The sequence below is a fragment of the Jaculus jaculus genome, chromosome 17, assembly GCF_020740685.1.
Source record: "Jaculus jaculus isolate mJacJac1 chromosome 17, mJacJac1.mat.Y.cur, whole genome shotgun sequence".
Lineage (NCBI taxonomy): Eukaryota > Metazoa > Chordata > Mammalia > Rodentia > Dipodidae > Jaculus > Jaculus jaculus.
The window spans coordinates 4,640,892-4,668,482 of NC_059118.1; the positions used below are offsets into that span (position 1 = coordinate 4,640,892).

Below are 27,591 nucleotides of genomic sequence, written 5' to 3' on the forward strand. Positions count from 1 at the left end.
TATCTGGCTAGCTTACCCCACGATGCCACGTCTGCCTGCTGAGCCCAGGGACTTTGGTGTATGCCACCACACTCACGGGGCATTTCCATGGGCTCTGGGGGCTGGAATTCAGACTCGTGCTTGCACAAGTACCTGATCCACTGAGCCATCTCCTTTGCTGCACAATCCTGCATTTTATTCCTTGGCCTCTTACAGCCAGTCACCTCTCACCTCTATCACTGGACAAGTTGATCAGGGCATGTGTGGGCTTCTACTGAGGCCAACACGGAGGCACAGAGCGACCACCGTATCAGCACTCACCCAATTCGCCATCCTGTCCCCTGCCCGCAGCGTAATTCCTGAGAATCCAGTAGGCGCTTACACGGAGAAAGGGTGAGAGCAGCGCGCGAGAAGTTTCCCCGCGATGGATGGGGCACGCGAGGAGCTGCGCCGTACCTCCAGCCCCCTTTCCGCTCCCGTGTGGCCCCCTCGCTACCCTCGGCTTTGTCTCACCCCAGCAGCCACTGGTGCTCCATGCAGACCCGCCCGTCACTTCTGGTCCTACCTGGTCGAAGGCAGCGGCGATACCCCCCTCCGCTGGGCCCCTCACCTGGCTTGCTGGCACACGCAGCAGACCCAGGCCTTCTCGGGCTTCTGGTAGGAGCAGCAGCTCTTGCAGACGTTGAAGCTGCAGTCGCTGCAGCGGCGCTTGGTGTTGACGAGGAAGGTGAAGGGGGCGCAGCAGCGCATGCAGCAGTGCTGCACGAACTTCTGGTGCTTGGACAGGATGCTGCACTTGCTGCCCTCCTCCTCGAGCTTCTGCTTCATCTCGCTGGAGAGCCGGGAAGTGAGGGGAGGGAGAGGAGGAGAGAAACGACACGTCAGGTCAGGGGGCTATCTCCCCAAAGCACCCCCAGTCCTGGTCCACAAGAGCCCTTCCTTGTAGGAGCTTCCCACTGATCAGCAGACTGATGCTTTCTAAAAACAGTATTTATTTTACCAGAGAGAGGGCAGAGGGCGAGCGCAAGAGAGGCCTCAGCCACTGCAACTGAACTCCAGCAGACACCTACGCCACCTAGTGGGCATGTGCAACCTTGCGCTTGCCTCAACCTTTGTGTGTCTGGCTTATGTGGGGTCTGGAGAGTGGAACGTGAGTCTTCAGGCTTCGCAGGCAGGTGCCTTAACCGCAAAGCCATCTCTCCAGCCCTGATGTTTTTATTTATATGACTATTTTGCTTGTGCATGTATGTGTGGTGGGCATGTGTGTGTCTGCATGTGAATAGGTGTGTGTGAATTATGTATACAGGTGTATATGCATGTATGTGTGCATGTGGAGGCCAGAGGTGGACGTCAGATGTCCACTGTAATCTTCTCAGACAGGGTCTCTCTGGAACCCACCGATTCCACTAGACAACTGTCCTGCAAACCCTGGTGATTTCCTGCCTCCGTCTCCCCAGTGCTGGGTTTATAGGCGCGTGCCATGTTGCCTGGCTTCCACGTGGGCACCAGGGGTCTGAACTCCAGTTCTCGTGCTTGCATGGAAAGTACTCTACTCACTGAGCCACATGCCCAGAGAGACCAACTCAAGTCTTTGGTTTTGAGGTAGGGTCTCGCTCTAGCCCAGGCTGACCTGGAATTCACTTTGTCATCTCAGGCTGGCCTCAAACTCACAGTGATCCTCCCACCTCAGCCTCCTGAGTGCTGGGATTAAAGGTGTGCACCACCACACTCAGCCCTCAACTCTTGACCTAGGAAGCCTAATGGTGGGTTAATTCTGTGTGCCCCTGTATGCATGTTTTCATTTTTAAAAAGGCATGAAAACCTTAGTACTTCCATTTCAGAGGCCCACAAGGAGATATGAATGATTACTAAAAATGGGCACATCCCTGCAAAATAAATGCTTCCACGTCATAAACACCTTTTTTGAGAAGCAAGAGATTACTTACGATGCAACATTAATCCTCACAACAGCCCTGCTGGGAATCCCACAGTCCTGGCCTAGCTACCGCCCCTGGACAAGCGCAGCCAGGGGTGTTAAAAGCTTGCAAATCTACATGAGTTGACAGGGTCCTTCTGGGTGATGGGCACTGGTGATTCGAACCTGGATATAGAGCAATCCTTTCCTTCCCGAGAGAGAGCGTGGTCACGTGATCGTAACGGACCTAAGCTATTCCCACTCCCTCACAGCGCCACAGCCAGCCATGTCAGCAGAAAACTTGACAGTGTGCGCACTCCTCTGAGCTGGGGGAGAAAGGAAAGATGAACCCCAAAAGAAGGGTAAATCCCAACCAGGGTGAGTCACTTGGGGAAACAAGACATGATGCATATGTGACCCTGACAAGCTGGGTTGTTTTTCCTGTTATGGAAATGCGGGCTAAAGAGCAGTAACAAAGAGAAATTTTTCCCATTACAGTTACTATTTTTGCTGATATTTGACAAACGTGTTGTATGTGGCATTGCTGTGTGATGACAGCTGGAGCGCGGTGAGGCGTGGGAATATCTTGGGTCCATTAGGTCACCACATGGCCCATCACTGACCGAAGCAATAGTGGACCCATTATGGTTTTTTTTTTTTTTTTTTAATGATTCCAACCTGTTTTTAAAATTTATTTTCATTTTTTAAAAATATTTTTTATTGACAACCTCCTTAATTATAAACAATATCCCATGGCAATTCCCTCCCTCCCCCTACTTTGCCCTGTGAAACTCTACTCTCTATGCTTTTCTCAAATGAACTCTTTTCTACGTGGGTGAATGTTCATGTATGTGCATGGAGACATGCTATACACATGCATGTGGAGGCCAGAGTTCAACCTTGGGTGTCATTTTTCAGGTGCCACCTACCTTTTTTTAAAATTAATTTATTTCTTTGCAACCAGAGAGCGAGAAAATGGGCATGCCAGGGCCTCTAGCCACGTCCTGGAGAATCGAACCTAGGTCCTTTGGCTTCACTGGCAAGTGCCTTAACAGCTAAGCCATATCTCCAGCCCCTCACCTACCTTTTTTGAGGCAGGGTTTGTCATTGACCTGTAGCTCCCCAACTATGCTAGACTGGCGGCTAGGGAACCCCCAGGATCCTACTGTCTCCACCTCTCCAGAGCTAGGATTACAAGTGACAGTCACTGTGCCCATTTTTCTTTTGTTAATATGGGTCCTGGGGCCCAAACTTATGTTTTCATGCTTATAAGGCAAGCACTTTACCCAGTGAGCTATATATTCCTAGCATCTTCTTTAATTTTAAAATATTCCTTTGGGGGCTAGGGAGATGGCTTAGCAGTTACAGGCACTTGCTTGCAGAGCCTGACAGCTGGGCTCGATTCCCCAGAACCCATGTAAAGCTAAATATACAAAGTGGCGCATACATCTGGCGGTCATTTTCAGTAGCAGAAGGCTCTGGTGTGCCCATACTCTTCCTCTTTCCCTCCCTCTTTCCTCTCCCTCTCTTTTTCCCTCTCAAATAAATAAATAAAATATTTTTAATTTCAAAATATTGTTTCTCATGTGATATAGAAAACCATGCATAGTGTGCCTCTAAACTTCTTCCCCAGGTAGAGTTCTTGTTGCTATGACATGTCATTTCTGGACAAGCAGAGAGGACGGTTTAGTCACTTGAGTCACTGCTTGGGTGGAGCAGTGAATTCACTCTTCTCCACAAAGCACCTTGCATCCTGCTAGGAACGTGGGACCTCCAAATCACTTGGACTAAGCTGAGCGTACACCTCGCCCCACACAACAAACCACCTTCCTCCTCCTCTTCGTGATCATTCTCTGTGGCCAGTATCTGTTTAAATATATTCTTAGATAAACAGCAGGGTGCCATCCAGCCTGGACTGTTTGGGGGTGCACGCATAGTAAGACAAACGCTGTCCTCAAAGTGAGCTTTTAGGGGAGAAGCCCCACCATCCTTTGCTGCACATAACTGGGCATGTGCATGAAGAAAATCAGATGCATCATGGGAAGGGGCAAGCACAGTAGAAGAAAAAAATGTTATACAACCTTAACCTGTCAATCAAACTAAAGTACCATCCAAACTGGACTCCTACAACTGATTCATTGTCCCCCAAAAATCCCTAGGAAGGGAAGCCCTGGACCACAGCCAGGGGCCTTCGAGTGAGTTCCCACTCCGGAGGCCCACTGTTCTTGTGGCAGCATATGCAAACCTTTGCTCTCAATCGTTTCTTGGTGCTTAGGGACTGGTGTGTGCCTCTTTTTAGTTCTTTGGGTAAGATGCCACAAATTGGAAACACACACACACACACACACTCACTCAGAGAGAGAGGGAGAATGATCATGATCCCGAGACCACTGGAGACAGTTTTCACTAATGACACCTCCAGCCAACACTGCTGGCTTCTGAGCACATGTGGCCGGTACATCTGCCCCAGCAGCTGTGTCTCTATTTCCCAGGTCGTCACAGCGCAGTCCTTCCCTCAGGACCAGCATCAGCTTTGCTCCGAGCTGCTGAGACCCTGTGGTACATGAGTATGAGGATTTTTAAAAGCTATTTTTTATTTATGTATGAGAGAAAGAGAGAGAAAACGGGCGTGCCAGGGCCTCCAGCCACTGCAAACAACCTCCAGACACATACACCACCTTATGCATCTGGATTTACATGGGTACTGGGGATCTGAACTCAGATCCTTAGTCTTTGCAGGCAAGTGTCTTAACCACTGAGCCATTTCTCCAGCTCATGAGTACAAGGATTTTTGACTTTTAATCCCCTTTGTGATGGAGGCTTGAGGTTTTAATTTTCTTACGGAAGACTTCTGCTTATCCACCCAGTGGTCTAGACAACGATGGCCTTCTCTGTTACTCCCCCAATCCAGTAAAGGAGGTTCCCAGTGACATTTCCAGTAGGAGCATCATCACAGAAGGTGGAACTATAGGCGGGCATCTCATCTTTAGCTTCTTGACCTCCAAAAGAAAGCACATCTCCCAGCCCTGAAGAAACAGTGTTTCAGTCAGCCACTAGATGCCAGAGCTTCAAGCTTCTAGTTTCCCCTTTGGTTAGTCTGACCCTCTGGTTTTAAAACTATTTATATCTACCCTGCTATGGGCTGAATATTTGTGTCCCTCCAAAATACATATGCAGAACCCTAACCCTCAATGCCATGATTTTAGGACAAGGGACTTTGGAATGTGATCAGGTCAACAAGGGTAGAGCATCATGAATGGGATTAATGCCCTTGTAAAAGAGGCTCTAGGGCTGGAGGAATGGCTTAGTGGTTAAGGCATTTGCCTGCAAAGCCTAAGGACCTATGTTTGATTCTCCAGGTCCCACATTAGCCAGATGCACAAAGGGGCGCATGCGTCTGGAGATAATTTGCAGTGGCTGGAGGCCCTGATGTGCCCATTCTCTCTTTCTCTCTCTCTCTCCCTCTCTCTGTCTCTAAAAAAATGAATAAATACAAATAGAACCATTAAAAATAAAAATAAAGGCTCCAGGCAACTGCTTGGCCCTTCTATTATACAGAGAAGCAGAGAGAAGCTGCTGTTTATGAACCAGGAAATGAGCCCTTGCCAGGCACCATCTTGTGCAGCCCAGCCTCCACGGAGCTTAGGGACACATTTCTGGTATTTATTATCTATCTGGTTTTGGACATTTGTAACAGAAGCCTAAGTGGACTGAGCTATACCCTCTGGAAATTTCCTTATGTTAATTTTTCTCCTTTGACTTTGAAAAAAAAATGGCTGGAGAGATGGCTTAGCAGTTAAGGCACTTGCCTGAAAAGTCTAACCACCTGGGTTTGATTCCCCAGTACCCATGTAAAGCCATATGCACAAAGAGATGCATGCATCTGGAATTTATTTACAGTGGCTAGAGGCCCTGGTGCACCCATTCTCTCTGTCTGTCTCTCTTCTATCTCTCTCTGCTTGCAAATAAATAAAATATTTTAAAAAACTTGATATATAGGGGCTGGAGAGACGGCATTAAGGCATATGCCTATGAAGCCTAAGGACCCAGGTTCAAGTCTCCAGGTTCCACGTAAGCCAGATGCACAAGGTGGTGCCTGCGTCTGGAGTTCATTTGCAGTGGTTGGAAGACTTGGAGTGCCCATTCTCACTTTATCTCCCTTGCTCTGTCTCTGATAAATAAAATATAAATAAATCTTTTTTTAAAAAAATCTTAATATATCATCTACACCCTTTAAAGTGCAATTCACAGAGTTGTACTATCGCTATTTAATCCTAAGAACTTCTGTCCCGTAAAGATGAAGTTCTGTACCAACCACACAATCACTTCTCACCTCTGCTTATCTTACAGTAAACGCCGCTCAACTTTCTGTGTGAGTTTACCGAGTCTGAGCATCTAAAATACATGGGACCATATCATACAATGCCTTCTGTGCCTGACTCCTTTACCCACGGGCTCAGGAAGCGCCCATGCTGCGCACCTACCCTTCCTTTTTGCCACCAAATAGCATCCTGTGGATACATGTACCACATTTTCCTCCATTCCTCATCCGTGCGGCTGTTATGATTAACCCTGACGTGAACATCTGTACGCAAGAGTCCACGTGAATATAGGTCTCTATTCTATGAGTGGAGTGGCTGGGTCATGGGGTTGGGAAGACTAGTTGGAAAAGTTCCAGGCAGGTTTTCCAAATGTCATCATTAACATCAGTAATTTCTGATTTCTCAACACTTTGTCCAGCTCTTGCTATTGCCCACCTTTTGTATGACGTCACCCTAGGGAGTGCAAGGGGCCATCTCACAATGCTTTATTGTTTATTTATTTATCTACTTATTTTATTATTATTATTTTTCAAGGTAGGGTCTCACTCTAGCCCAGGCGGACCTGGAATTCACTATGTAGTCTCACGGTGGCCTCGAACTCATGGTGATCCCCATACCTCTGCCTCCTGAGCTCTGGGACAGAAGGCATGTGCCACCAGGCCTGGCTGCTTTATTGTTTATCTTTGAGATGGGGTCTCATAAAGCATAAGATGGACGCAAACTCACTCTGTGACCAAGGATGACCTTGAACTTCTGATTCTGCTGGCTCCTCCTCTCAAGTGCTGCGAATACAGATGTGGGTATTTGCCACCGTGGCTAGCTGATGCAGTGCCAGGCACCAACCCCTGTGGCTCCGTGGCTAGCTGATACAGTGCCAGGCACCGACCCCTGAGCCACCGTGGCTAGCTGATGCAGTGCCAGGCACCGACCCCTGTGCCACCGTGGCTAGCTGATGCAGTGCCAGGCACCGACCCCTGTGGCTCCATGGCTAGCTGATGCAGTGCCAGGCACCGACCCCTGTGCCACCGTGGCTAGCTGATGCAGTGCCAGGCACCGACCCCTGTGCCACCGTGGCTAGCTGATGCAGTGCCAGGCACCGACCCCTGTGGCTCCATGGCTAGCTGATGCAGTGCCAGGCACCGACCCCTGTGGCTCCGTGGCTAGCTGATACAGTGCCAGGCACCGACCCCTGAGCCACCGTGGCTAGCTGATGCAGTGCCAGGCACCGACCCCTGAGCCACCGTGGCTAGCTGATGCAGTGCCAGGCACCGACCCCTGTGGCTCCATGGCTAGCTGATGCAGTGCCAGGCACGGACCCTGTGCCACCGTGGCTAGCTGATGCAGTGCCAGGCACGGACCCCTAGGCCTGCTCAGCGAGCACTCTCCCAGTGGAGTGCCACCCTTGGCTCTTTACTGCACTTCTGGTCTGTGTTTCTCTAATGACTGACCATGAGGACTGATCTCTCTAAGCAACTAGTAATGCCAAACATTTTTATGGACTTATTAACCACCTGCGATTTCCTTAGAGAAAAATCTATTCAAATCCTTGGTCCAACGCCCAGCGTGGTGGCGCACACCTTTAATCCTAGCACTTGGGAGGCAGAGGTAGGAGGAGCACCGTGAGTTCAAGGCCACCCTGAGATTACATAGTGAATTCCAGGTCAGCCTGGGCTAGAGTGAGACCTTACCTTGAAAAACAAAACAAACAAACAAAATCCTTGGTTCGTTTCTAAATTACATTATTTGTCTTCCTTTGTTTGTTGTATTATAAGAAGTCTTTATACATTCTGGACACAAGCCAATGCATTATAAGATATAATTTATAAGCATTTTTTTCTTCCTTCCTCATATTAAACCTTCTATCTTACCAGCATTTGTTGGTCATTAAGGGAGACTCAATCCAGTCCCAGAACAGGAGACTACCTCCGGCCAAGTAATAACTGCATCAAGTAGCCCATGTGCACACTTGGCTGCATAGGAGATTTACGGGAGACAGTTTGGAGATGCTTTTGCAAGGAAGAAAGATGATATTAAGTCCCTTAGGCTTAAAGCAGACAGTAGCTAAGTCACCGACAACTATGAGATTAGTAAACAATATGAGAGCAGCCTCAAGTGGACTGGTTTATATCGAATTTCAGAAGCAGGAAATTAAACAGAAAGACGCATCTGGAAAGGAAAGCCTCTGGGGATCGGAGAAGCTCAGGGAGCGCAATCCCAGGCTCACTTGTGCTTTCTCAGTTTCCTGTCCTGGAACACGGGACTGCCAATTCCAGAGGCATTTGAAATTCACTGGGTGTCTCACAAACTGTGCCAAACCCCTCAGAGTTTATTACAAGCAAACATGGCCACGGCTCCAGGGGCAGAACGGAATGCCAGTCTCTGACGTATTCCATCCCATCAGCCTGTAGTGTCTCTGGAGAGAAATTGCTGGGTGGAAGCATGCAGGATGGGCTGGGGAGATGGCTCAGTGCCCAAAGCCCTTGCCATGCGTGAAGACCTGAGGTTGACTCCTCAGAGCCCAAATAAAGACAGATGCAGCGGCAAGAGTCTGTAATCCCAGCATGTCTATGCTGAGGAGGAAGGTGCAGCTAGAGAATGCCAGGGAGTCTGGCAGGTGGGCTAGCCTGAGCAATTAGGAAACCCCGCCCACCACCTTTTGTAGGGTCAGGTGTTGTGGGCACAGTGAGGCCGTATGCCCTCCTCCCTCTACTCCCCAGAGGAACAGCACAATCTGTGCATTTACTCTGATACCATGCTAATCTCAGAGAAAGGAAAGATGTCCCCCGAGTCTTCATTAGCCATGAAAATAAGCATGTAGAACATTTCATGACTCACGATAAGCTCAGGACACCATTATGCACTGTGACAATCAGCTTTGTGTTCCCACAGAGGCTGTGACTGACACATCCTCAGAGTGCCCAAGTCACATCCGGTCATACCCAAAGGCTTTTGAGTCCTCAGTCCCCATGGCTTTGTATCTGCGTGCACCATCACCCTGCATTCCTGCTTAGAGGGACATGACCTATACGTGTGCCATAAGTGACTGTCTATTCACCAGGAGTCCTCACAGCTCCAGCCTCACACTTTCTAAGAAGATGTGTAACTACCTAAGGGTTTTTCCTACTTATTTTTCCGAGTGTTTATAACTTCCACCATTTTTCCCCAGGTCACTATATTCTGGTGGAACTGAACTAAAATGTCTAAAACTCGATTTTCCTATCCTAATACTGTTCCCCAAAGAACATAATTTCTATCCAGAGGCTCCTTTAAGATCATCAGACCTATTCGCAACTTCCTCCCCCTCTGCGTTTTGAGATGGATGTTTGCTGCACAGGTGTGGTGGTTTGAATGTGAAATGTTCCGCGTAGCCTCATACGCTTGTGACTAAGACTGTCAGAGCTTTCGGGAGATGGTGCCTTGCGGGAAAGAGTGTGCCACTGGGGGAAGACCTTGATGTTTATTAGTCCAGACCTACCGGGTGTTCGCTAGCTAGCTCATTCTTGCTGCTGTCTCCCAGCTGACTGACAAGATGTGATGTCCAGCCTCGGCTCTACCATGGTAAGATTTCCCCTCAAGACTGTAAGCCAAAATAAAACCTCTGCTTCCACGTGCTGTTTTGGGTCAGCTGTTCTGTCTCAGCAATAGCCCAGCAGCTACAGTACGCATGTGTGTTTGCATGCTCATGTGTGTGGGGGCACATGTGATGTGTGCCACCTGCTCCTTTTTGTTTGTTTGTCTTTTGCGACAGAGTCCCTCACTGGCCTGAAGCTGGCCACGCAGGCCAGATGAGCGGCCAGCAAGCCCCAGGGACGCTCTCCCCCGACCTCCCCAGTGCTGGGGTTACAGGGAGGCGCCCCTATGGCCGGCCCGTTTTGTGTGGGTTCTGGGGAGCAAGCACCTTACCAGCAAAGCCATCTCCCCAGCTTCCCTTCTGTTTGCTTCTTTCAATCTTGCGCCAAATTCTACCCATTTTGTCACCAACACCCCTGCCACACGCCTCCTTGCTATATCTGATGCATCACCACCGCACGAGACTCTTCCAAGCCACCTCCCACGACGAGAGCGGTGACTGCCCCCGTCACAACGCTGGGCGATGAGTGCTGAGCCGTGTGGGACCGCCCAGCTCTAAAGCAACTTCTGAGCATGTGCGTGCCCGAGAGCGTCCCTCCACATGCTGTGTGTGCCCCTCACCCTCCTCCCTGCTGCCAAATTTCTTCCCTTATTCCCACCAAGACACATTTGAAATGTCACCTTCTCTTGCAAATTTCTAGTTCCGCCTTGCAAGGCTAGAACTTTATACCTCACTTGATTAAGACCTCACTGAATTAGAACCTGGATTTGCCTTGTTCACAGGAGGAGGACAGTGATGGAACCCCCTGTCCCAAGTAAAGGCCTGCCCTGAATCACCTGACTACGCGTGCGTTCCATTTCTCCCCAAAGGCAAGGTCAGCCAGGGGGACAAGGCCTTCAGAGAAACATCAGCACTGGACACGAAAACTTCCCAACAGTTAAATACACAGGCTCCTAACGCCATAGAAAGCATATAGGTGAAATGACCGAGTCTCCACCAGCTCTTGCTGCATTGCCAGTTCTGATCGTGCACAGAGCAAGACTTCCTTTTCTATATCTGCTTCTCATTTACTGGAAATAAAACCCTACAGCCGGGCTACAGAGATGGCTTAGCGGTTAAGGCACTTGCCTGTGAAGCCTAAGGAACAATGTTCGACTCTCCAGGTCCCACGTAAGCCAGATGCACAAGGTGACACACCCGTCCGGAGTTTGATGACAGTGGCTGAGGCCCTGGCATGCCAATTCCCTCTCTCTCTTTCTCTCGCTCACTTGCTTAGCTCTATCACATTAAAAAAAAAAAAAAAAAAAAAGCCAGTCGGTTGGGCTTGCCTCACAAAAACAAAACACGACAGTCAAGCAAAAATACGCTATTGAGACACAGAATGACCAAGCACGCCTTGTATCTTAGATCAGGTCGATGGACGGGATGCTCTGTTCTTAAATTTTCGCTTGGGGAAAATTCATCATATTTTTATTATTTGTTAAATTATTTATTTGCACGTGGCTGTGTGGGTGTGCCAGGTCCTCTTGCCACTGCACATGAATGCCAGATGCTTGTGCCAGTTTGTTTTTGCATCCCTGGATTTGGTACTTGGACCTGGATTGGCAGGCTTTGCAAGCCACTGCCTCTAACCGCCAAGCCATCTCCAGCGCCCTCAAATGTTTGAGCATACACAGTAATGGGTTTCGTGGCATTTTCCCCTTTTGCTTATTCACACGCGTGCTCGGCTGTGTGCAGGTGTACACGTGTGGAGGCCAGAGGACAAGGGCGAGTGTCGTTCCTCAGAAATGCTCTCTGTCGTCTTGTTTTGTCTTGAGACAGGCTCTCTTGCTAGCCTAGAACTCACCAACTAGGGTAGACCGGGTGGGCAAAGCCCACAGATCCATGTGTCTCGACCTCCCTAGAGCTGCGGTTCCAGCAACGCCCAGTGCTTTAACTTGGATTCTGGAGCTTGAACTCAGGCCCTCGTACTTGGAGTTAAGCACATTACTATTGGAACTCTCCCCAGCCCTAACATGTAGTTAGTTCTTTCCCCCTCCCCCGCGCTGTTCTCTGGTCCCCTGCCCCCTCTGGCTGGTTCCTGTAACCTCCTCCATAACCCTCTTCCGTTTCCATGTCACTTGCATCTCATTACCCTCTCTTCCACAAGCACATGTCAGAATTTTCAAATGCTTTCGTTCCTCATTTGCACACTAACATATCCAAACCATAGTTTCTGCAGCGGAGCCTTTGGCTGAGCCCGGTGACCCTCTCCAGAGTTGGTCAAACCTGGGTCATGTGGTATCTACAGAAAGAGATGATTTTTGCCCTGGAGAATTTTTCCCCCGTTGCTGGCTTTATTGTTGTGGATCTGACCGCGGAGCGGGGGCGGGGAAGAATAAACCAACTCCCAGCAGAAACAGAGTGGCTCATCACTCTCCCAACCACAGCAAGCAAAACTGAAATGTCCCTTCACCCTCTCGCTCACCTGGGAGGAACACGGGCGGGTGCAGAGGCTCTGATCACCCCACCCTCCTGAAATCCGCAGCATGGTGCACTGTAGGAGAACGCCCCCTTCATCCCATTAATGCTTGACTCATCAACTAATCGGGAGGGTTTGTGGAGGTGAATGTCAGCGGAGGAGAGATGCCAGGCCGCACTGGTGCTGGCTGCGGGCTGCGGCTCCCCCCCCAACTGCAGCCCTCCCCAGCGACCCTGCTCAGAGCAACAGCCTTCCCCAAATCTGAGTTCACAAAGGAAACTATAGAAAAAAATAACGATAGAATATTTATGTTTGTATTTTATTTTTTGGTTTGACAAAGGGCCTCACACTGTCTTATAGAATAGTTTCTAGTATTTTTAAAAAAATATTTTATGTATTTATATGCAAGCAGAGAAAGAGATACAGAGTAGAAAGACAGAGAGAATGGGAGCACTGGGCCTCTAGCCGCTGCAAATGAACTCCAGATGCATGTGCCTCCTTGTGCATCTGGCTTTACATGGGTACTGGGGAATCAAACCTGGGTGGTTATTCTTTGCAGGCAAAGAGTGACTTAACTGCTAAGCCATCTCTCCAGCCCAGTTTTTAATATTTTTTATTTATTTATGAGACAGAGAGAGAAAGAATATGAGCACAGCAGAGAGAGAGAGAAGACAACATACCAGGGCTCTACTGTGTACGTGGCCCATTAAGACTGAAACATGGGGCTGGAGAAATGGCTTAGCGGTTAAGGCACTTGCCTGCAAAGCCAAAGGACACAGGTACAATTCCCCAGGATTCATGTCAGCCAGATGCACAAGGACACATGCATCTGGAGTTTGTTTGTAGTGGCTGGAGGCCCTGGCTTGCCCCTTCTCCTTCTCTCTCTCTTGCAAATAAATAAACGAAAACAAAACATTTTTAAAAGACTGAATCATCATCACGACGTGCATGACTGTGTACACTGAGGCACAGGTTTTGTTTTGGGAAGTAAACTCCAGTGAGCAATCTAAGTAACAGTGGCCATTTGCTGACTCCTTGGCGCATGTAAAGGCTGAGTAATAAGACACCAGCATAATCAGCGTCAAACATTCCGACTCAATTCAGAGATGCCAGCTCAAAGCACACGTCACTTGCTCCTCTGAGAGATATTCGACGTGGTGTTCTTGAACTCTACTTCAAGAACACGTCTTTGAATGTCCATACATGCGTGTTTGGTGTGTGTGGTATATTCAGGTGTGTGCAGGTACACATGCGTGCAGAGAAGCCGGAGCACAATGTCGGGTGCCCCCCCTCCATCACTCAGCCATGTTGGTTCCTCAAGCTGGAGCCTCCCACCGAGTCTTGCCCTCTTCGTGTGCGCCAGTGATCTCTGGGTCTCCGCTCCCCACAGGACAGGAGCCGCAGGTGGGCGTAGCCAGGCGCAGCGGTGTATGGGGCCCACAGGCCCTTCTCGGCGCTCCTTCTGGAAGTGCTCGGCCCAGCTGAATCAGCACTGCAGCCCTCAAAAAAGATTCTCCTACCAAAATCGTATGTGTCATTAATCCGAACCACTTAGTAACGTTCTGGTAACTCAGGCTGTATTTTTCCTGTGTGTGTGTGTGTGTGTGCGTGTGTGTGTGTGTGTGTGTGTGTGTGGTGTATGCACGTGTGTGAAGATGCGTGAGCTCTGTGACCAGCCTGCAAAGGCAGCGGACAGCTCTGGGCGTCCCCCTCTATCACTCCTGCTTTGTTCCCCTGGGACAGGGTCTCTCACTGAACCCGAGCTACGACTTTTGGCCAGACTGGCTGACCAACGAACCCCGGCTATTCTCTTGTCCTTGCTCCCCATAGGGCTGCAGTTACAGGCATGCATGGCCAACACACCCAACATATTACATGGGAGCTAGGGATCAAACTCCGGCCCTCTGAGGTCCTCACGTCTGGATGGATGGCAAATGCTCTCATCTGCTGAGCCATCTTCCCAGGCCTCTGGAGACTTGCACTTTAAGGCATATGTTACACTTTTTAACAAAAGAGGAAAGATCAAATTGGTCACTGCATAGCGCTCACTCACTGCTCACTGAGCTCCAGTATGGTTCTCTGCCAGGCCTTGGGGCCATAAAGAGAACCAGAGCCCACAGCTACAGAGCAAATGGCTGGGATGCCGCAGAGAGGCAGGAGTGGGTCAGGAATGGAACGCAGTTTACAGGGGTAGGGCTGCTTGCACCAGCTTGGGAAGGAGGCACAGGTGTTTACCAAGAGCCCCACACGTTGCGGATCACAGTGTGGACAGGCCCGGCACGGCTGGCTTAACAGCTGGAGTCAGAAACAGAGTGGGTTACATTGGGAGCTTGGAAGATCCTAAAGGGCCTTGAGTTTGGAAGGCAGAGGCAGGAGGATTGTGAGCTTAAGGCAAGGTTGGGCTATGCAGTGAGATCCTGTCCCACAGCATGGAAGACAACAGAATTTTTCATGGAGGTGATGACTGGCTTTTCCCAGTGCTAGCAAGAAATCAGCCCATGTAAGGATCAGAAGTCCAGTGGCTTGAATAAAGTGCCCCCTAAAGTCTCATGTGTTTTGGAATACTTGGGCCCTAGCTGATGACAATTTGGGAAGGCTGTGGGGCCTTTCGGAGGTGGTGTGCAATTGGGGGTGGAACTGAGATTTATCAGTCCAGGCCACTGGGTGATCAAATCTCACTTGGGCTACTTTATCTAACGGTTACTGTGACGCGGCACTCTGGCTGCCTGCCCAGCCCTGCTTTCCCTGCCGTGATGAAGCTTCCTCTGGAGACTGTGAGCCACCATAAATCTTTCCTCCCACAAGCTGCTTCTGGCCGGGTGTCCCACAGCAAGGAGACAGTAACTGCTACAAAAAGGTCCACTGGAGTTGTTGACACTGGTGACCACAGAAGTATCAGAAAAGCACCCCACTTCCCACCCCACCTCTGCTTCCTTGTCTGCCAGGTGTGAGCAGGCAGCTTCCCACTGCTGCTGCTCCAGCCAAGGGCTGCTCCTGCGGTTGGGCCTCTCCACCCATAATGGCTGTATCCTCAATTGTTAGTCAGCGTAAACCTCTTGCTCCTTAAGTTGCTTCTTGTCAGGTATGGGGTCATACCTATAAGAAAAATAAAACAGTGGGGCTCAAAGAAATTTTAAAAGTATTATTTTGGTAAACTGTATTAACTGCTTCATAATTAAATGTCAAAAGTGGAGCTGGGCATGGTGGTGCACACCTTTAATCCCAGCCCTTGGGAGGCAGAGGTAGGAGGATCACCATGAGTCTGAGGCCACCCTGAGACTGCAGAGTGAATTCCAGGTCATCCTGGGCTACAGAGTGAGACCCTACCTCAAAAAACAACAACAAAAAAGAGAAAGTCAAAAGTCGGTGGGGGGAAGAAATGGCCTGGCTACCTGTGTTGGGGACAATAAAATGAGGACATAAGAAGCCAAGAGAAAGTGTGAGAGAGAGAATGGGTACACAAGGGCATCCAGCCACTGGAAATGAACTCCAGACACATGCGCCTCCATGTGCATCTGGCTAACATGGGTCCTGGGGAATCAAACCTGGGTTGTTTGGCTTTGCAGGCAAACGCTTTAACCACTAATCCATCTCTCCAGCCTATATCTACAAATTTTTATGGAAATTCCTCTCATTAAATTTCTTTTGGGGGCTGGAGGGATGGCTTAATGGCTAAGCACTTGCCTGTGAAGCCTAAGGACCCCCGTTTGAGGCTCAATTCCCCAGGATCCACATTAGCCAGATGTACAAGAGGGTGCACGCATTTGGAGTTCGTTTGCAGTGGCTGGAGGCCCTGGTGTGCCCATTCTCTCTCTCTTTCTTTCCATCTGTTGCTCTCAAATAAATAAAAATAAACAATTTGTAGATATAAATAAATACCCTCTTTGTTCTAAAAGTTAAAAAAAAAAACAAGTTTGTTTATTTTTTTGAGCTTTCATTGCCACAAGGATAAAATTCAAATAAGATATCTCACAGGAGCCTTTTGAGGTATTATTTTGATCTTGGGGATTCTGGAAATGTGTACAAATTACTCACAATTCTTTTGATATGAGTAAAAATGCCAAATCATATTTAATTTAAAAAAACGTCTTGGGGCTAAGGAGATGGATCAGTAGTTAAAGCATTTGCTGCGAAGTGTGAATATGTGAGTTTAGATTCCCAGAGCCCACCGAGAGCCAGATGCTGAGGCGCCTGTAACGCATCTGCAGCGTGAAGGGAGGCGGAAGCAGGAAGATCGCCCCGGGAGCCCAGGGAATGTGCTGGTGAGCACCGAAGGTGAGGACTGACCCTTGAGCTGTCCTCTGACCTCCACACCTGCACCGTGGCCCATGTGCACTCACACCAAGCACACACACACACACACACACACACACACACACACACAAAACCCTCTTAAACTATCCCACAATTTCCCAGGAAAGAAAACAAAAAGCCCATCTCTAAATATCCTTCCAAGCAGTGGCATGTGCAGGATGTCCCTGGAGAGGGCTGTGTTCTTGTCTATATGAAAGCGAGGCCACAGTTATGGACAAATCGAATGCTCATGCGGCACCAACAGATTTTAGTGTTTCTGGCACTAGGCCAAATATAACAGGAGCTGTGCTTGTAGCATTTATCAGACAAGGGTGAGGAATGAGATGGGAGTTTCAGAACTTTTTCTGCTTTAAACCAATAAGCTTCTCACTGCCTCTCAAAGGTTTCAACCTGACTAAAATTGTGAGCTGTGGCTTCATAGGTACAACGAAGTCCTCACAGATTGTCAGTACAATCCGTGACACAGCAGTGGCATTGGGTCAAGGTACACGGCTCTTGTTTCTCCATTCCAGAGAGCAGGGAATGGGCCGGGAAGACAGCTCGCTTCTTAAAGGGCTTGCCTCGTAAACATGCGAACCTGAGTTCTGTTTCTAGAACCCATGTAAGAAAACAGCACAGGAGTGACACTTGGAATCCCAGGGCTGGGAAAGTGCAGGCAGGGGGATCCCTGGAGCTCAGTGGCCAATCCATCCCTCTTGGAAGTTCCAGGCCAAGGAGAACTCTGCCTCAGAAAAAGACAGACAGCCGAGAAACAACAGTCCAGATTGTCCACTGACCTCCACACATATGCACACTCACAACATAGGTCCTTCTACACACAGATGCACCCTCAAAAACAAGAGTACACACACACCCATGGGGGAGGAGAGATAGAGAAAAACACAGAATGAGAGAGAGAGAGAGAGAGAGAGAGAAGGGAGGCAGGGAAAGAGAAAGAAGAAAAACAAGGCACAGGGAAATTCACTGAATGTGTGGTGGAAATTTGCACTCCAAGTCCCACCTCAAAACCTAGGTTCTCTTTCCCACAGTAGATCACTGTCCACTGACTCTGTGGAAAATAATAAAAAGGTTCTTTCTTTGAATTTCATCCCATTTAGGTGAGGATCCATGTTCTAATCCCAGCGGGAGACATCAGATAAGAATGTGAATCCTGCAGCCTTGACCTTGCCAACCGCATGCACAGTGCAGGTTCCTAAAATCAAGGAATGCAACTTACCCACGGCCCTTCTGCTTCCACAGGGGTGAAAGGCGTGCCTCCCGTAGAGGTCACTGCGCGTGCTGGCCTGTGCGCTACAGAAGCAAGGTGAAGGGAGGGTCGCACTTCTTCAGGACTGACACAGCCAGTACTCACAGAAGTGAAAAATGTCCTGCTTGCTCCTCCCAGACCTCCTCCAGCAAGGGCACGCGATGGAGAACATGGGTGACCAAGGAGAAACCGTACGGGTTTAAAGCAAACAAGGACGGTGCTGTGTAGTTACCATTCTCGTGGCTGGGACAAACACCCGACCAGAAGCAGCTGATTGGAGGAAAGGGTTTATCTCAGGCTTACAGATTCCAGGGGGCGCTTCATCATGGCAGAAGAAGCTGGCTCAGTTCATCAGCCACCCAAAGCAGAGAGAGAAACAGAACAGACAGAGCTCAACCTGACCACATACCTACGGCTGCTGGACTTGATGCCCACAATGACACACCTCCTCAAGCAGGACGCTGCCTGAGGAAGACTAAACAGGAAGCTTCATCAATAATACCTGAGCTGGCCTGGAGAGATGGTTCAGTGGTTTAGGCGCTTGCCTACAAAGTCTAAGGACCCAGGTTCAACTCTCCATCCCACATAGGCCAGGCACACAAAAGTGAGGCAAGCACAATGTCTCACATACCCACTAGGTGGCGCAAACATCTGGAGTTTGATTGCAGTGGCTAAGACCAATTCTCTCTCTCTCTCTAAAATAAAAAATATAGCCAGGCGTGGTGGTGCACGCCTTTAATCCCAGCACTCGGGAGGCAGAGGTAGGAGGATCGCTGTGAGTTCGAGGCCACCCTGAGACTCCATAGTGGATTCCAGATCAGCTTGGGCTAGAGTGAGACCCTACCTCGAAAAACCAATAAAATAAAATAAAATAGAATAAAAAGGTAAAAAAAAAAAAATCCTTAGTCTATAGGGTTATTTACATTCAAGCCACCACAGACAGATCCAGTAAATAGTGACAACTGAAGCAGGAAAGTCCAGAGTAAATGTTTGTCCCCTCTGTGAGCTTAGGTGAGACAGGCCTGGAGAAGAGCTGTTGGGAAAACGGCGTGGAGGAAAGTGACAGGGGTGTCCTGTGGGCCACCAGAGAAACCAGAGCAACAGGACAAACTGGATATATAGTCACCACCCATCCCCTCCTCTCCCTCCCTCTCTCTCACACACACTCTCTCTCTCAAATAATTTTTACAAGTCTAGAGTCCATTGCTGGAAATGAAATGACATTTTTACATCTTTTACATGTTGAAGAATGGCTTGCGGGAACATTTTTTAAGTGGGCTACTTTCTTCAATTGGGAATCACTGAACCAGGATACCTTGAGGGTGTAGAGTTTGAGTGTTTTTATTTGGTCTGTTTATTTACTCATGTTAAATTTTTTTTTCACAAGAAAGTGAGAGAGAGAGAGAGAGAGAGAGAGAGAGAGAGAGAGGATTGGCATGCCAGGGCCTCAGCCACTGCAATCGAAGTCCAGTGCTTGCACCACCTGCTGGTCATGTGCCACCTCGCATGGGCCTCACCTTTGTGCATCTGTGTTTTATGGGCTCTGGAGAGTCGAACACGGGTCCTTAAGTTTCATAGGCAAGTGCCTTAACCACTAAGCCATTGCTCCAGCCCTATGTCCTCACTTTTCTTTTTTCTGAAAGGACTTTCAAAATTGGAGTGAAACTGAGTGCCTTTTTCTGCAGGGCCTCTGCTTTCCCATCTCTAACTCCACGTGGATAGGTTCATTAAAAATGGAGGAAGGACTCAGTGGAAGCCGCCTCACTTGGGCAGCGGTCCTGCTGTCCCTGTGCGTTTAGTCACAGCACAGGAGCCCGGATCCACATCAGGGGCTTAGGAAGACAACAGGGGTAACGCTGTCCCTGGAAGGAGAGGGAACAGCTTAAAGGGCTGCCTTCCCTTCCCTTCCCTCCCCTCCCCTCCCCTTCCTTCCCTTCCCTTCCCTTCCCTCCCCTCCCCTCCCCTCCCCTCCCTTCCTTCCTACCTTCCCTTTCCTCCCTCATTCCCTTTTCTCCTTCTTCCCTTCATTCCTCTTTCTCTCCCTCCCTCCCTCCTTCCTTTCTTTCAACAGCGTTTCGCTGTATAGCCTTGCTGGTCTAGAACTCCCTATCCTCCTGCCTCTGCCTCCCAGCTGCTGGGATTACGGGTTCACCACGAGACGCACATCTCAGCACTACCGCGTGCACCCTGCCCTGACATTCCGCTTCATCACAGCTTCATCACAGACAGGAAGCAACCCAGAAGCAACTGTCAGCTGACCTCTCTGAAACTATGAGCCAAGGAAAAAGCATTCCTTTATGATGATGACCTCAGGTATTTTGTCCCTGTGACAGAAAACCTCTGGGCAGGACTGTGAGGGATTATGTAGATCAGGTTAGCCTCGGTGCTTGTCTGTAGTTTACCTTGATGAAATTAACTGAGGTGGGATGACCCACCTTAAACTGCGGGTGGCTGGGGGGCACCCTTCCATGGGCTAGGGTCCTGGACTGCATGCAAAGGAGAGATCTGGCTGAGCAGCAGCGTTTCTTACTCTCTCTTCCTTATTCTGTGATGAATGTGACCAGCTGCCTCAAGCCCTCCCCTCTGTGATGGACTGTAACCTCAAACAGCAAGTTGATTTAAGCCCTTCCTCCTTTAATTGAATTTGGTCATGTGTTTTGTCCCAGCAAGGGGAAACTAGGTTGAATGTCCACATGGAATGATCACATGCTGTGATCTCAGGGTCCTGCTGTGGTGACCTACATCCATCAGTGAAGGAATCCTCCCCCCGGCTCTGTCTTCCGGCTACTGCAGGTGGTCCTAGTGGCACCTTGACCTTGCAGTCACACAGCGACCAGAAGGTCGGCCTTCTTATGCCACATCTCCAGCGTCCCTGAGGAGCAACTGGGACCGCAGTGGGGACTCACAGCTCAGACAGAAAACACAGTCTAAAATGTAATACAGAGAACACCACTTGGGGATGAAGAATAACATTAATTGGATAGGTTATACTTACACGGTTTTATTTTTTTTAACATGTTGAAAAGTGTGTCCTGAAGCCTAAACCTAAATTTATTCATCGCTTTAAAATTCATACCAGGTAAATAAATCCACAGCTTGTTAAAATTTATATCTTTTGATTGTATAAATGGATACTACATAATTTATGGGGCTCTTTGTTAAATAAACATATCTGGAGGTGCTGCTTCAAACAGTATGATATTCTGAGTGTGGAGAGGTTCAGAGACAGAAAAGACATAGGAGGCAAGCCCTAGGGCGCACAGAGACTCCACTCCAGGGACCGTGTCTGAGGACTGATGTCTTAGACAGGGAGAGCCAGAGACATCCACAAAGGCATTTTCAGAAATTTGTTTGGCTAGCCAATGGTACACAAATATTTGGTCAGACAAGTCTGGATGCTGCTGGAATAGGTATTCTTTTTAAGATTTAGTTTTATTTATTTATTAGAGACACATGAAGAGAAGGAGAGAGAGAGAGGAGAGAGTGTGTGTGTGTGTGTGTGTGTGTGTGTGTGTGCGTGTGTATGTGAGAATGGGCACACCAGGGCCTCTAGCCTTGTGCATCTGGCTTCATGGGACCTGGAGAATTGAAGCTAGGTACTTGGGCTTCACAGATATGGGCCTTAACTGCTAAGCCATCTCTCCAGCCCAAAGGTATTGTTTTTTAAATTTTTTTTATTTAATTTTTTTTAATTTTTTTTGTTCATTTTTATTTATTTATTTATTTGAGAGCGACAGACACAGAGAGAAAGACAGATAGAGGGAGAGAGAGAGAATGGGCGCGCCAGGGCTTCCAGCCACTGCAAACGAACTCCAGACGCGTGCGCCCCCCTGTGCATCTGGCTAACGTGGGACCTGGGGAACCGAGCCTCGAACCGGGGTCCTTAGGCTTCACAGGCAAGCGCTTAACCACTAAGCCATCTCTCCAGCCCTGTTTTTTAACTTTTTATATTTATTTATTTGAGAGAGAGAATAAGAGAGAGAGAGATAATGAACATGTCAGGGCCTCCAGCCATTGCAAATGAACTCCAGATGCATGCTCCACCTTTTGCATCTGGCTTACGTGGGTCCTGGGCAATTGAACCTGGGTCCTTTGGCTTTGCAGGCAAGAGCCTTAACTGCTTAATCCATCCCTTCATCCCTGGTCAAGGTATTTTTTAACAAGATCAACATTCATGCCAGTAGACTTTGGGTAAAGTACCATATGCTCCCAAACTCTCATCTAGCCTTAAGAAAAAGACACCTGCCCGGATGAGAGGGAATTTGGGGCTTGGTCAATAAAATGCTTACTTCACAAGCATGAGGACCTGAGTTTTATCACCAGTACCCATGTAAATGCCAATGTGTTGGTGCCCACTGGAAACCCCAGTGCTGTAGATGTGGAGACAGGAGGATCCCTGGGGCTTGCTGACTGGCTAATGTGTCCTAATCAGTGAGCTCCACGCCAAGGACAGGCCTGGTCTCAAAGACGGCGTGCCTGAGGCAAATCTCCGAGGTTGTCCACTGGCCTCCAGGTGGATTTGTACCATATACACCGACACACACACAAACACGTGCAAGAAAAAGGAGAGGAAACCTCCTGTTTGGACTTAAACCGTGACTTTTCTCTGGTTCCCAGCCTGCCAACCACCATGCAGACTTCCACCCTGCCAGTCTTCACCATCACACCAACCAGTTCCTTACGATGCCCCTTCCACACACGGGCTGACCCGCCAGGCTCTGCCACTCTGAAGAACTCACTGCAACCCACCTGCGCCAGGAGCCACGCTGGCCATGGTGTGCACGGCTGGCAGGTGCTCAGTTCATGGGGGCTAGGTGGCAGGGTCCGTGATGGGTACAGGGGGCCCCAGAACCCAGGCTGTGGTCACTGCCAGGAGAGGACCCCCGAGGTAAGGCCGTGGCGTCCACAGGGGACAATTTTTCCATTTTTCCTTCCACACGACCTCACTAGATTAACAGTGGAAGACTTCGTGTAATGTGCCAAGTGGACTTGAATAAGGGCAAACTCAGAGCTTCAGGACGCCCAGCTCTGTGGTTCGGAGAGTGATGGCTGTCCTTGTGCTTTTATCTCAATGCAAGTACTCCCCTGACAGCTGGCATGGTTTTTTCTTTTGGGGTGTGTGTGTGTGTGTGTGTGTGTGCGTGTGGGCACAGATGTGTGCATGTGGTTGTGGAGGTCGGAAGCCGATGTCAGGCATCTTCCTCGACTGTTCCTAGATTGTTTCACACTGAGCCTAGGGCTCACTACTGATAAGGCTGCTCTAGCTAGCCAGTTTGCCCTAGAAATCCGCCTGTCTCCTCCTCCTGAGTGTTTGGGTTACAGGCGCATGCCATCGTGCCCAGCGTTGACATGGGTGTTTACGTGTGTGCTGGGGATCCAAAGTCAGGCACTCACGCTTACATGACAAGCACTCTACCGACAGAGACATTACCTCGGCCCTTGTTTTTTTTCAAATGTTTAGAATTAATTCACTTGTGTGTGTGTGTGCGTGTGCATTTGCACACGTGCTACAGTGTGCACGTGGAGGTCTGAGGCCTTGCTCCGCTGCTGTTCGCATGTGTCCAGCTGGCCCCACAGGTTTCTCCGTCCTCCTGGCTGTGCCCACCATCGCCATCGGTACACTGGGATAATAAATGCATGTGCCACTTTGCATCTGGCTTTACATGGGTGCCGGGGATTGAACCTGGGCCAGCAGGCTTGCTAGCAATTGCTTTGACCACTGAGCAGTCTCCCCAACCGTCTGAGCCTCGGTTTTGAGACTGCCTCTCAGTGGCCTGACACAGCAGCCTGCACAGAATGCCAGCAACAGCAGGCTGCTTTCAGCACCCTGGACACTGGAGACGACCTCAGCCTCAGCTTATTCTCCAAAGCAAAGCCACTTCCTCAAGGCTGGTGCCATCAAACACTCAAGGAAATGCATCCTCCCAACAACACGCCCAGGTCAGTTTGAATGCATGAACAAACACAGAGCTCAGCAGCTTTTCATTCAAGCCAGCAGCTCCCCCGGGGCCTCAGATGTGCCCAAAGGCAGAGCAAACCCCTCCCCATGAATACTGCCAAGGCAGAATGCTCTGGGGTAGCAATCATTTGCCTAATTATAGGCAGCACACTTCGTGTGCAAGTGAAAGCCTCCAGGGAGACTGGGTGCTCAGCCTCGGATCCCCGAAGGGAGGGTGCAGATGCCACATCAGTCACAGTCGCCTCCAATTCAACCCGTTCTCAGTCTTCATTTGTTTATTTGACATTTTTTTATTTTTAATTTGGGATGCAGAGATTTAGGCATCATTCATTCTGGCATTTTCATAAGCATTTTGTTTTAGTTGATTCCTGTCAACCTCCCCCCCCCATTCTTCTTCCCAACGCCTTCCCTGCCCCTCCCCCACACTCTGCTTCCAGTTTTGACCAGTGTCTCCACCAGGCTCTCCAGGCTCTCTGTATGTGCCTCGCCACACCCACCTAACTGCTCAATCCAGAAACATGATGTCTTCTTAGTCATGTCCCTTCCTCCCAGCATAGCCAACCCAATTCCTATACATCCTAGCTCTGATTTAGAACAATCTGGAATGCATCTCCTCGTTGCTTGTATCAGTTACTCCCAATGGGAATGGATGTGGCTCTAACCTGGCAGTTGAACCATCACTGTTCACGTGCCAGGTGCTAAAAGACTTAAGGGGAAACACTCACTATACAATGAGCAAGCTACAAAAATATAGAATCCGGGGCCAGGGAGATGGCTCAGCATGTAAGAGCACGTGCTACAAAGGACCTGACTTGCCCTGAGTTCAATTCCCCAGCAACCCACATAAACATGTGGGCATGGCTATGCACACCCGGAACTCCAGTCCGGAGGGGAATGGAGTGCAGAGAGTTTCCGGGGTTGGACACTATAGCTGAAAAACAGCAGCTCTGGGTTCGGTGAGACACTATCTCAAGGAAACATGTGGACAAGTGACAGCAGAGGGACACCCAGCATTCTCCTGTGTCCTCTGCCCACACGTGCATGTGCATCTGCAAACACACACTACACACATGTCATACCACATGAACACATCACACTATACATCACACACACACACTAAACAAATAAATCTCCAAAACTGGTTGAAACACAGAAAAAGTGAATTAACACATGACAGCAGCCTGTCCTCACCCGCCGTGCTAAACTGGAGCCATCATCATTGGCACTTGCTCCTCATTGCCTGAAGCCCATTGGCTGGCTAGACCTCTGGTCCCAAAGCCACTCTGGCCGAGTGAAGCTTTGCTGTCAAGAGACTCCAACTCATACACAAGCAGGTCACCAGGGCCAATGAAAAATGTTGGTGCAGGTGGGTACTGGTTTTGGATCTAGGGACTGTCACAAGCCATTACCTCAGCCACCGTTTCCTTCTCACCTCTTACGTCTCCTTCCCACTTAATGCATTTCCTCAGTCTGTGCTTCCTACACATTTTCAACTTCAAGTGCCACTTGCCTGCCTGAACTTGTGACAGATCACTTAAGAATCACTTCGATTCATGCAAGCAAGACACCTAGGTGACGTCAGTGGAATAATGGGAAAATTGAACCTAGATTTTGTCAGATAGTAACTGCTAGTATTTAGGTTCATGTGTCGTTAAATAGATGCAACATATACACACATATAGGTACTGGGTTTTATAGATATAGAAAGTAGACACCTTTACAGCTATAGGTGCGTGTGACCACAGATCTATGGCTTTGGATATAGCCACCTCTAGTTATCTGCTGCATTAGTTACTTCTCTCATTGCTGCGACCTGACAAAAGAAACGCTAGGAAGGAACAGAGGGTGTTTGAATGGGATCTCCTCCACAGCCCCTTGCATTTTGAACACTTGGTCCTCAGCTGCTGGCAACTTGGGAGGTAAAGTCCTGTGTAACTTGGGGATGGCCTTGGGCTGTTATAGCACAAGCCCCTTCTTGCCCGAGCCAACGCTTTCTTGCTGCTACCTTCCAGCCGCTATGGCAAGCTGTAATGCCCAGTCTCTGCTCTGCCATACCTTCCCTGTTATGAAGACACTCCCCCTTAATACTGCAAAGAACAATAAGCCTCGCTTCCCACCATCTGCTTTTGGTCATGTATTTTGCCCCAGCAACGGAAAGGGTAACTGCAACCGTAGGATTTATTTCAGCTCACGACAGGAGGGAACAGTTCATCGTGGCAGGGAAGGCGTGGCAGCGGGGGCATGAGGCAGCTGGTCACAAGGGTTCACAGTCAGCAAGCAGACAGCGATGAGTGTCTGTGTCGAGCTCACCTTCTTTTTGTCCAGCCCAGGACCCCAGCCCACAGAATGCTGACACACTTCTCACCTCAGCTAACCTCATCGACCCCCTCAAGGACATGTCCAGGGATTTGTTTCCAAGGTGATTCTAAATAAATCTCTCTCTCTCTCTCTCTCTCTCTATATATATATATATATAGATAGATAGATAGATAGATAGATAGACAGATAGATATATATATATCCACATATATATATATATATATATGTATTCCACAATAATATAAACACACACATATATATATATACACTCATACAAACACATAAATATATATATATATTTTTTTCTCTCTCTTTTGTACACACACTTTAGATTGACCAGTGAGAACTACTCCTAGAGGCAGGGTCCATGTTCCTTGGATGGCCACAGAGCACACCACAAAGCAGTTCTGAGCTGGTCGCTTGTGGCCAAGGCGGCTCCACACTCACTGACGGACAGAAGCCAAACTTCTACACCTAAATAACCATGTGGTTCTAGAACCCGAGCTGCAGAGGACCAGACACACACGTTTGAAGGACCAATGGCGGCATGATTTGTTCCTGAAGGACATCAGGGGTTTACTGAGACTGAGGCTTAGTCAGTGGACCATTTAGCTCCAAGGATTTCCCGCAATTTCAGCTGACATTTTACTCAGAGTCCACTAGAGAGCAGTCTGGTGCCTAGAAACTGGGAGGTGTCTACTTGGCAAAGGGAAATGTTATCCTCTGTTGAGCCACGATGAGCAGAACAGAATAAATAACAAGACACTCCGGAAAGTTCTCAACAACACTTCAGTTTTCTTGTGGCTATTGTCTTGCGTCATAATAATCACTTCCAGCCTGGCTTGTCAAGCCTTTCTAGACGCTGCACGGTATAATTATACCCACAGGGTCAGCCATCTTCATTTTGCAGGTAAGAAGGCAGAGCTCGAGGCAAAAGAAGGCTTGCCTGCATGGTTTATTCTGTGTAGTCTCAACGGAAGAGGAGGAGAGGGTGATGGCTTGAAATAGAAAAATGTCCCCCACAGACTTCTGTGTTTTGAAGACATGGTCCCCAGCTGGTGGTGATTTAGGAGGACTGTGGAGCCTTTGGGAGGTGCAGCCTCGCTGGGGGGTGTCACTGGGGGCTGACCCTGAGGTTTATTAGTCCAGCCCTACTTGGGTGTTGATAGCTCATCTCACTGGGACTACCTCCCTCCCATTGACATGCAAGTGTGACGTAGGCTCCCTGCTATCTTGCCCTCCACATGCTTTCTCAGCCATGGCGAAGCTTCCCTCAAAACTGTCAGGAGAGGTAAACCCTTCCTCCTTTTGGACGAACACTGTATCACATTGCTGTATCACAGCAATGAGGAGACAGCTGCTACAGGAAGGGGGACGGGAAACGGGGAGGAACCACGCGGAAACGGAAGGCAGCTGCTACAGGAAGGGGGAGGGGAAAGGGGAGGAATGGTGTGAAATTGTGCTTTCAGGAGGACTCAGGCCTCGTGAGAAGCTCAGGGCAGCCT

General features: G+C 49.1%; 1 protein-coding gene across 5 annotated transcripts in view; it reads right to left on the reverse strand.

Annotated features, from left to right (window-relative positions):
- Window positions 1-27,591, reverse strand: part of LOC101608607 (myosin VIIA and Rab interacting protein) — a 261,259-nt gene that overhangs the window by 137,431 nt on the left and 96,237 nt on the right. For 4 of the 5 annotated variants that reach the window (XM_045136695.1, XM_045136698.1, XM_045136694.1 and 1 more), the window contains one exon: window positions 590-811. In XM_045136695.1, coding sequence (XP_044992630.1) covers window positions 590-811 — 222 coding nt within the window. Of the gene's footprint in view, window positions 1-589; window positions 812-10,119; window positions 10,207-27,591 lie in introns of those variants that run through there. The other variant, XM_045136697.1, reaches the window with a different exon arrangement.